This window comes from Cygnus olor, chromosome 1 (genome assembly GCF_009769625.2).
Source record: "Cygnus olor isolate bCygOlo1 chromosome 1, bCygOlo1.pri.v2, whole genome shotgun sequence".
NCBI classification, from domain to species: Eukaryota; Metazoa; Chordata; class Aves; order Anseriformes; family Anatidae; genus Cygnus; species Cygnus olor.
In genome coordinates this window covers 124620059-124631449 of record NC_049169.1, presented here as the reverse complement: position 1 = coordinate 124631449, position 11391 = coordinate 124620059, and the positions used below count along the sequence as shown (strand labels likewise).

The 11391-nt window shown below is 37.5% G+C and overlaps 1 protein-coding gene across 8 annotated transcripts in view; it reads left to right on the top strand.

The window, feature by feature from the left end:
* POLA1 (DNA polymerase alpha 1, catalytic subunit) overlaps positions 1 to 11391 on the top strand; it is a 203219-nt gene that overhangs the window by 142358 nt on the left and 49470 nt on the right. Inside the window, exon 36 of one of the 8 annotated variants that reach the window (XM_040531423.1) lies at positions 218 to 267. The exons of the other annotated variants lie outside the window; for them this stretch is intronic. Coding sequence (XP_040387357.1) covers positions 218 to 235 — 18 coding nt within the window. The 3' untranslated portion in view covers positions 236 to 267. Of the gene's footprint in view, positions 1 to 217; positions 268 to 11391 lie in introns of those variants that run through there. 8 annotated transcript variants of the gene reach the window in all.

The following is an 11391-nucleotide window of genomic DNA, read 5'->3' as shown; positions in this document are numbered from 1 at the left end:
TCCATCTCCCATTAAAAAAAAAAAAGTTGAACTTGTAATGTTCCCCTGTACTCGTGTAAACCTTAAAAGAGAATTATCAGTTCTTGACTGAGTACATCCAGCGCGTTACATTACAAAAAGTTAATGGTGACCTAATGTAGATAATATAATCTTGAAGCCTTATGAAGAAATAATGTCTTAAAGATGACACGTTTTCCATAGACAATTTCTATTGCAGACTTATACCATGGAGTGAAGATAAAATGGAGTGGGTATATACATTTGGTGAATAAATGATATAACGCTAATGAAAAGGTAATGAAGAAAAATGTATCTCTTGTAAAATCTGTAAAAATGAGGGGAATACTGAACTTTCCCAACTGGGTTGTATTTGGTAGAAATGCTCTTGGCATTTTTGCAGCCTTATTAGCAAGAGTCTTGGATTTATCAGGAAGATGAAAAGTCATTAAGAGTTTCCTTGTGGAGGGCAGAAGGTGAACAGTAGTATTTCTGAAGAATTCCTTTGGTAGTCTTTGATTCGGGCACACTTTTAACTACCTCAATGTGTGCTGTGGACCTGGCCTCTACATGAGCAAGCTTGTACTTGTGTGTAAGGGTTGGCATGCCTGTAGAAATCAGCTGCCTTGCTGCGCAGAACTGGAATGATTTTTTTTATTATATAAGATTTAAGAATAAGTATTAAAATTACATTTTTTTAAAGAAGTTATAAGAGTATAAAACAATAACTGACTAACTAGTCAATCCAAATTTTTCTGGGCCAGAAACTTTTGACAGCTACATTTTTTCTATTACTTTGTCTAAATATGGTTGTGAAATCCTCTGAAAGAGAGCAGCTGCTTGGGGCAACCATATACTCAAATGGAATGTCCTCTTCCTTGCTCGTCTTTTTATTCCCTATAATTTGGGCACTGGGATGCTGCATGCTACTTTCATAGAAGGGTTTGGGTTGGAAGGGACCTTAAAGGCCATCCAGTTCCACCCCCCTGCCATGGGCAGGGGCACCTTCCACCAAACCAGGTTGCCCAGGGCCCCATCCAACCTGGCCTTGAATGCTTCCAGGGATGGGGCATCCACAGCTTCTCTGGGCAACCTGTGCCAGTGCCTCACCACCCTCTGAGTAAAGAATTCCTTCCAAATATCTTATCTAATCTAAACTACCCTTTTTTAACTACTTTTTTTTTTTTTTTTTTTTTTTTTTTACTTTAAAGGATAAGGTGTTTTTTTTCCTTCTCCAGCCTTACTTACCATAATAAGATTATATTATATGGCTAGGTCAGTTCTGAATTTCTCAAAGCTACACGTAACGAGAGGCAGCCTGCTTGTCTGTTTTTGTAGGTTATTGAAACCTACCTTCTTTCTCTACCTCATGAATCAAGAATAAAAGTAGATTTGGTTGGCACCTCAAGTTGTGGATTCAGGAAGTGACTTAATAGAACACCATCGTGAAGTTTCAGGATGTCTGTTTGGTATCTGATGAAAAATAGCATGGTTCCTCAGGCAGAGAGGGAAGATTGGGTTAGTAGAGCTTGTGAGCAGAGTTGTTTAGAAGAGGTAAGTGAAGAGTCTTCATGATTAATTTCTGTTATTAGTAAAATTAACACGCATTCTGTTGTGATTGGGCTACTTTATATATGTGCATAGGCAAAAGGTGGTGATATTTATTCTAACACTAACATTGATAAAACCTATAGTTTTATGACTAGAATTTTAGTAGACTTCAGATCTTTCTATTAGGAGTGGTATATCTGATTAAGTTTACCTGTTTGAATGGAAACTTGTATTTTTGAGAGCAATATCACAGTTTTATCTGTATTGTCCAGTTTGATCAAATTTTTTTTACAAATATTGCACCATGATCAGAAACCATCCGGCTTGAAACTCAAGTTCAGATGTCACTACTTGTAGCTGATAGGGTTCTGAATTTTTTGTCCTGTTTCAGGAATTTTCTTCCCCTCTTTCTTCTTGTTACATGTTGTCTTTTTATGATGGTGCCAAAGCTGTAATCGCAAAGGTATGGGAGACAGGAAGAAGTCTTGTGAAGAAACTTCTTGCTTTTTCATACTCAGATGCCATATTATTTTCTTTTCCGGTTTATCTCACAAATGGATTCCCACAAACATATATATATGAGTGCATAGCTGGAAGGTTTGAGTAGCTTTAGGATATACTGCAGTACCCTTATGTTCTGCCTGATCACTAGAAAGCAGATAGATGTTTCTGGTAATCATAGAATCATGTAATATCCCGAGTTGGAAGGGACCCATAATGCTTCTTAACTCTCAAAATTATTTATTTATGGTAAGAAGGACTTCTGGGTTCGTCTTGTATCATGATACTTGTAATTAAAGCATCTCAAGTTCAGAACAACAAAAGTCAATATCGATGGCTATAAATTTTAACTTCCCTTTAGGGGCACCTAGTCTAATATTTGAGGCATCCGATTTGACTTAGTATCAGATACATTGAATTTCTCAGGAAAATTTTGGATGCTATCATAAAAAAGTTAAGTATCTTTATAATGAAAAGCTACTAGTTATAAATCATTTGATTGCTGCTCTAAGACAAAAATGAGAAAACTCTAAAAATGGAGCTTATTAAAAAACTGTGGAATGAACAAAACGGCAATGAATTAACAGTTCACTGTTAAGGAAGGCTTTTTTCACAAGGGTGTTCCATGTCTTCCTGTCACAACCAGCTGCTTTTATTTTGTCCTTGAGACAAAATACCCCTTGCACTTGGAGGTATTTGTGTTATTAATAAATACACCACATTCCTCTTCAGTATACTCTCCAGAATTTACTCAGAAATGTAGCAGAGTAGGTGTATGATTTTTCTTGGGCACTGCTTACGAGCTTCGTACAGATTTTTGTTTGGAAGACCCGTTATCACAAGATCTCTTGCCTTACCAGTTTGGAACCTCACAAATTTCTTTCTCTCTTCAATTTATTTATTTATTTATTTATTGTAAATATCATTTTTTATTTGGTAAGATAACATAATTAATTTTAAAGAAATACCTGGCCTGATTTAGCCTTTTGGTGCGAGGGCAAAGAAGAAGCATGCAATTTGTACATCTGCATTATTTTCAAGAGTTTGTTGTAAAGTTTGAAAGGTTAAATTTATAATTTCTTCACATGTTGATTGTCAATGCTCAATGTGAACACTCAAAAATCCTAGCACAATCAGATAGTTCTGCTGGAGTAGATGTGTAGGTCCAAAGCAAAAAACAAACAAAAAAAACCTTTTAGCCCCTGAGAGAAGGGTCTAATCTCTAGGATGCTTATATATACAATATTTAGAGAGAGAGAAAGAAAGAGGTGGTGCTAGAGTATCTTATACCTCACTACTTTAGTCACTTATTATTTTTATTTATTATTTATTCCTTTAGTCACTATTTATTTATTATTTTTTATTTACTTATTAGTCATATTTATTTGCTACTTTAGTCACTTATTATTTATTTTTATTTTTTATCGACACCCGAAATATTTTGAGGTGACAGGGGAGCTGAATTTACCAGAAGGCCTAGAGATTCGCCTGAAGTTATACAGTTATACAATAATGGAGGTGGAACCCAAGTCATCTCTGGCCTTATCTAGCGCTTAAATAACAACAATTCCTTTTCTGTTAAATAATGGTACCGTGGGAAGATCACTTCTTGTCACTCTTGTGAGTGTGAGTGAGCCTTTCTCACTTTCAACCTGGGTTCAGCGGAATTGTTGGTGTCTAGGGTTTGTTTTTTCCAGCACAGCAATAACTTCCAACAGAATGTTCTTCACAATGAAAACAACTGCAATGTATATTCCTACTTTGTAACTGGAGCTCTTTCAATCAAAACTAATTATTGCATAAGTTATTTCCATAGTTCGACACCTGATACCTTTTTTCCAGCCACAAGAAGCCTGTGATTTTTATTTAAACCAACTTCTCTTTCAGTTTCAAGTAAAAATAATCACTTTGAGAGGGTTATCCATTAGAGAGATTGGTTATTATCAGCTATTGTTTGTCACCAGTCTCCCTCAGTGTGGAAGCATTGATTTAACCCATTGAAGATGATTAAGGATATCTGTATTTTTAAAAAATACAGGCAATGCAAATGCTTTTTTTTTTTTTAAACCAATATACAGACAAACAGTTTTCGTTTGCTTGGAAGTATCCTTTCTTCATATGTTTCACGTAAAATTTGTAAGGGGGGGTAGAGCTTTCATGTAAATATCTGTGGCTCGGTTAACTGACAGTGCAAAGAAGAATTTTCATAGTAACCTGATAGTTTCATTTCTGTGATGATGGCTCTGCTAGTAATAATCAGCTTGGACTCCTTGCACTTGTAAGAAACAAGGAGACAGCATGCAAATAATAAGTAAGGAAACTGGAAAAATGGTAGTTTTACTGTTCCATGCCAACTCCCATCTCCACCCCATGTCAAGTGGCCAGTTGATAAATTCCAGAGCTGCGGTTATTACACACAGACTCATTAACATCAATGAACTACATAAGGAAAGTTCTACTGCTCGTATTATGGGGGTTTAGTTACAGTAAATTGTGATGATGGGCATTTCTGCTTTTCTTCAAATTTTTTAGACTGTGTTATGTGGGAAGCATCTGTAGAAGATAGCACAGTCCCTCACATCCACACTAGAAACAATAAATATGACAATAAAAGGAGTATGGATTTGGATTATTAATGAGCTACAGAGCTGCCTATATCACAACTATTAAATTCATTTCAGTTTAGTCATGTGTTTTGGAGTGTCCCATGAAAACTATTAGGCGGTTTGTACCATTCACTTCATAATTATTGCAGTTTTTGAATTGGATCTGTTACTAAGTTGCTTCAGTAGCTGACATAACTTCAAATGATTTTGATGCTTATGAGAATGTTCAGAACAATGCTTCAGACTGTTCTATACTTTTTCTTTCTTTAACTTTATTCATCACCTCTTGAAAGAAAAGTCACTCTTGGGGGGAGGGGGAACCCTACATTTTTTCACCTTGAATGTGCGTATGCACACTGATGATGTCATTAGAGTGGCCAACAGAGTCAAAGCCTAAAGGGTTGAATCTTTGCCTGTTCTGAGGTGACCTAACTCCTCTTTTTCAGGATAATCTCAGGGTTTGTATCTGTCTTCCTGTTTCGACTTGCGAACTGAAGGATGCAGGATAGAATCTCTGTTTGTTTTTGTTTTTTTTTTTTTTTAAAGCAGTCTACAAAATTGACAGCAATAGCAATCAGTTTTAAACATGCATCGGCTGGTTAAACCTGGGTCATTAAGAATGCTATTAGATTGGTAGATTACACTGGAGGTGTTTTTAGAGAAGATGGCATTAAAAATAAAATATATCAAAATTAAGTGTATACATTGCCAATGCCACTTTCAGTGCTGAAGAATCCCCTCTGAGTTGTGAAGAGGGAGATTGAAAATAAGGTATGTTTTGCCCAGAAAGAGGTGTAGGAAAGCATATTGGGATAAATTCTGCATAATATTGACTTTCTTGTGGAAGGAGCAGATGGCAGCATAACAGGCTGCTGGAGTTGTGTCTGGTACCTAAAGAGCTACCATTGATTTAAGCCCTTGGTAATAGATACAGTTGCTGTATAAGTCATTGAGATGTGCCTTTGTACACAACTGTTCTTAACACTTGCGTTAAAACATCATTGCCACCCACAGAAAAGATATTTTCATTTTCTTTGCCACCTGCATAATGCAACATTTCTTTAGCATTTAGAAGAGAGCTGTTCTACTGTAGTCTGTGAGCCTTTTCAGAGACATGAGATCAAGACTTGCATTGATGATTAGATACACTGGTACAGATAGATGCTAGTATAACCTTTTGGGGACAGTTGGTGTTATCAAAACAAAGGAAGAATGATCTTGCTTAACAGAGGAGTCACCTGGGTACATCTTGGCTGCAGAGTAAGTTAAATAAATTGTGTTGCAAGTATGTCTGCTGTTCCAGCTGATGCAGTAATCTTGCAGAGTCTTTGAGAAGTTTCAGGAGTTGCTTGTTTAAGTTGATGGCAACATAGAGGTGGGGACTTCAGTCAATCTCTAATAATTCTGACCTTCTAATTGCAAAATATTCCAAGGTGCATGATGAATATTGATATTCATATAGATATTCCTATCGGACTAGTTTTCTTATTGTCTTAACTTTTAAGAAAAATCAAGATCTATGAGAAAACATTTGCCCCAATTCCTTCAGAATTTACTGAAATGCTAAATTTGCTTTAGCCAAAATAGTGTCCTCTGCAGCAGACATGTTCCTTGCTTCAGATTATCTAAGTAGATGAGCTCAAAGAATAGTTCATAAAAATTGAGGAATTAGGAGCTCAGGGAGGAAAACTAGCTTTTCATACTTTTTACTCCCTTGCTAAAACCTAGAATTGAGGGAATAAATCCTGAGAGTCATTGAGTTCTGAGAAATAGAAATACGGTGATCCAAAGCAGCGTTCTCAGTTCCCTCTCTGCAAGTGATTTTTTTGTTGTTGTTGTTTTTACATGCGTGCTTTTACATCTAAAACATATTTAGATAAGCTTATTTGCTTGTGCATCTAGCCTATTTATAGTGCTGTTTATTTACTAATAAAACAATTTTTAAATGCTGTATTTGTGCTTGTTGAATGATAATCAAGATTCAGTTAAAAAAAGAGCCTTTCACAAATATTAGTAAATTATTTTGGAGAAAAGAAATGCAACGTAACCCGTTTCTTAACAGAATCATAATTTAAATAAATGTGTACAAGCCAAGCTGCCTATACAGATTACACTTCTATAGTTTGTGTTTCTGGATAGCTGATGAGTGTCAAATGTTTGTGCAAAGTGTATCAATCAGGGAGACAAGATACTATTTCTAAAATAGTACATAAAAATCAAGGTTGCAAATACAGAGCTAGATTAAAATCATTCATCTAAACAAAAATATCATACTTCCAAATTTAACTCTACTACAGTCTAGATTGTGGTCTAGTCTACCATGACTTCGTACTATCATCAGTTTTCTGCAGTTATCCATAGCATGTTGCATCTGAACATTGGACTTAGACAATAGACTTGAAACGTGCCTTAAATAAGATAATGAGGGCTAACCTTTTGTTCATCCTTGGCAGCACACCTCTGTTTCTTAACGTCAGCAGATTGCATGAAACAATAAAAAAGCAACTTTATACCCCATCTGCAGATTCTAGCCTCTAGTTGTGGCTCGTCTCTCTTTGCCATGAAATGGGACTGCAGCTGGTAGATGGTCGACCTCATGCAGATTCTTTCCCTGCTCTTTTCCCATTTCCCTTCCTCATTCTCATTTAGGGATGAATTCATGAGTTTTAAAGTTAAAGAGCCTCATGTAGGATCCAAAACCTTGTATGCACTCTTAAGAAATTATTCCTCATATTTCTTAATCATGGTGAAGAAGGATGGTTTCTCTTGTAATCTAGCCTGAGACATAGCATATGCACTCGCTATATTAGTTTCAGGATATAGTTGAACATGAATGGAAAAAAAAAATGGCTTTAGAATTGCAAACATAGAGGTAGCATCTAAGCCTTTCATAGCCTGAGTTAAAATCTTAATGTCAATATTTCTGCTACTGTGTATTTTTTGTATTACTGCCACGGGCTTTCCTTCACCTAAAATATTTAAAATTTTTATTACTTGTGCTTGTGTATGGACTGAGAAAGGGTAAAGTTTCACAGGAAGGACTGAGAATAATGACTGTTTTAGCACAATGCTTTCAGCATTAAAGGCTGGCTTTGTAGGGTTTTCATAATTCCATATGTCCTGGTTTCAGTTAGGACAGAGTTAATTTTCCTCCTAGTAGCTGGCAGGGTGCTATGTTTTGGATTAGAATGAGAAGAGCGCTGATAACATGCTGATGTTTAATTGTTGTAGAGCAGTGCTTACACCAAGCCAAGGACTTTTCAGCTTCTCGCTCTGTCCTGCTAGCGAGCAGGCTAGGGATGCAGCAGGAGCTGGGAGGGGACAGACCCAGGACAGCTGACCCAAACTGGCCAAAGGGGTATTCCATACCATCTGACGTCATGCTGAACAATATATAGGGGTGGCTAGCCGGGGTGGAGGGGGGGGCCGGCTGCTCGGGGATAGGCTGGGCATCGGTCAACGGGTGGTGAGCAATTGCATTGTGCATCACTTATTTCGTACACATTATTACTATTAATACTATTATTATTATTATTATTGTTATTCTTTTCCCTGTCTTAATAAACTGTCTTTATCTCAACTCACAGGCTTCACTTTCCCGTTTCTCTCCCCCATCCCAGAGAGGGAGGGGGGAGGGTGAGCGAACGGCTGTGTGGTGTTTGGCTGCCAGCCGGGCTAAACCACAACACCATAGGAAAAAGAAACCTCAAAAAAACAAGGCTAAACATACAACCTTAGCTCTGCCTCCATGTATAGTAGCCCTAGCTACATGACCATCATTTATCAAGAAAATCACAAACTCCTTTAATGCGCAGTGAAAAGAGCATCATTTTTTATTGCTTTGTTGTCACTCTGGTGTGATGTACACCATTCAGTCTGTGCATTTAAGTTTTGTGTCAAGATACAGGTAGAACTGTAGGGTCAGGTGGCCCCACGTATCCCCATGAGCTAGCTTGCATCCTAGAAGTAGCTGAGGTCTGGGCACTCCACAAATACTTCTCAAGGAAATTAAAAAAATTACTATCAGCTCCATATTACTGCAAGGTAATTGGGGTTGGGGGATTGGTACTCAAGGCATCTCAGTGTATTTGTACTGCAGTATGAATCTGTATGAGCTCACAGTTGGTCTCATCACTGCATGAAGCTCAAAGGCCTTACATTGTCTCTGTATACATGAATTAATGACGTTAGATGTCATCAACTGCAGGAAGAATTTATCTCTAATAAGGCAGTTTCGGATAATCTTCTTGGTTGGTCCCCATTTGGTTTATTTGGTTTCCAGCTATGAGAAATGTGGGTCCTGAAAAAATAATGTATGAGTTGCATGCTTCATGAGTAACAGTTCTCCGTGAGCAAAGGCAGAGGTTTTGTATGCAGGTTTCAGCTGCGTAGAGTTCTAATTGTTTGATTTGTTCAGTTGTAGGAATACATCTTGTAGGGTAAGTTTCCTGGAAATTTACGGTTCAGCTCTTGTTTGTTAGGAAACAAACAAACAACAACAAAAGATTTTAGAATTTTGTATAGAAATATATGAAATGACTTGAAAGGCAAAAGAATTTTATGCAGTAATGAGAGTTCCCGTGTGTGTGATTATTTTTCCTCTGTTTCGAGTAAGCAGATGACCTACAGTTAATTAACTGCTGAGTGCTCCTCATTCAATGAGTAGATCAGTCAGTTCTCTAGAACAAGACAGAGCTCTGGCTCTGCTCTGGCTTATTCAGTACTTTAGGTAGATGGTGAATACTTGGCCCTGGTACTTTAATCTCCAGAGCAGTGACAGCTTTGCTGTACAGAGGTGGCTTTCAATTTAACGTGTTTCCCCCAAGCCTTTTCTGTTAACTACTTCCTACTGTCCTCCCCAGATTGTCAAGGGTCAGGTAATTCCAGAAATCCAGAAATGAGTGACTTTGGAAGTGCTCGTTTTGGTCTTAAAAATGTAAACATGGATTTTGTTTCTTCTTAGTTTTGTCCTGTACATCAAGCGGAGGATGAGTTTTAGAAGAGCATATTTATATGCTTCTTATTTGAAGCAGCACGTTATTTTAAGTGTGCAAATACTCCTGATCAGAGGCTCTTGAAATACAGTTGATTTGGGGATCATGCTGACACTTCTCTGGAGTAACATTCAGTGCGTCCGTGTAGATGCAGTTTTGTATTTCTGTTTGTGCATGCTGCTGGGAGAGTCTGGTTCCAGAGTGATGTGTCTCTTTCATCGACTGTCCAGTAAAGCTCATTTTTCGTACGATCCCCATCCAGAAGAATATCAGTGTAGGATGGATCTTCAAGCTTCAGACTGGCTAGCCTGCAAATACCTCGGTTATGTAATAATGCTACTTTCAGAGGGAGAAAGAACACGGATACTCTGCAGCCTCACCACATCCATGAGTTACATTACAGAAGACACTTTTTTTTTTTTAAAGGTTTCCTTCTTCTAACTTAGAATGCAAAGTCTTCCATTATTTGGACAAAACCAAGTCTTGTACCTTTTTCCTATATTGCCCTGGTGTCAAGTACCAGTGTTGAGTATCTTCTAACCAGAGACCTGAGGGTACAGATGTTTATGTATATGACAGTGATTGGCCTGGGTTCTCTTCTGTGTCATCTGAACTATGCATAAGCTTCCAAGATAAAATAATTATTGTGTGTGTCTCATAGGTTTAAAGGCTGGGCAGCAGCTTGAGGCTGGTGGTGTGATGCATGCCCACTATGCAAGGACACTTGTGGGTTCAGTCTGTTGGGGCAGAGCCTGGGACTCCTGCAGTGCAGTCGGAGCCATGCTGCCAGCATGAATGGTCTGGGCACGTATCTGAACCATCAGTGTCATAGCTCCACTTGTCATAGCCCAAAACTGAATCAGTAAATGTTGAAAATCTAGTAGTAGGGACAGCAACAATTAAGTGCTTGAGCTTGCTGCTTTGTTTAGCAGAGACAAACTGACCAAAGGGACCACCTTGACTACATTGGAAGTTAACCACCACATGTGATCTTGTTAATTTATTAAGCTGCTTTTATGAAAAGCAGCTTTATATTCATTTCGTTATTCACTTTTCCGGAATTGTCTGAGACTTTTGAACAGTATTTTTATAGAATACTCCTTTTTTTTAAAAAAAAACTTCTAATGTATGTCAGTTTGCTATTGTATTTTCACAAATATGGTCTGTGTTCAGATGTATGTGTAGACATGCATATGTGCAGTGCGTAGTTGTGTACGCATGTACACGTGTGTGCACATGTATGTAAAATCTTTAGAGCTAATGTCTGCAATCAGTCACTGATTACTGTTATAATGTTCTTAGAAAAAAGATACTTCAGAGCAGATAGTGTTTCTGGTTTTGTTGGAGACTTGGTCATAAGTTTTATGTGCTTGTCTCCTTTGTATAATTGTATGAAGTGTCTGTAATACAAAAAATTAGTCATAAGCATCTCAGTGCTGATAATTTTAGACTAAAGAACACTTCAGAAGGAAATCTGTATACTGAGGGTATTTGAGGCAAGTGATCTCCTATTAGTCAAGACTTGTGTTCGCATGGCCAGGTCTCTTTGGGCTACTCAGAAGAGCTTGCGTACTGGATGCAAGGCAGAGCCCTAGAAGAAATTTCTCTATTATGATAGAATAAACTGTTTTTTTTTTCAGTTAAAAAACGGATCTTTCTTCAGGCTATGTTGTAGTTACTTCTAGTGTGTTTGCTAATTAATGGAAGTGAGTACATTTTCAAATAACTGCATGCTAATGCTT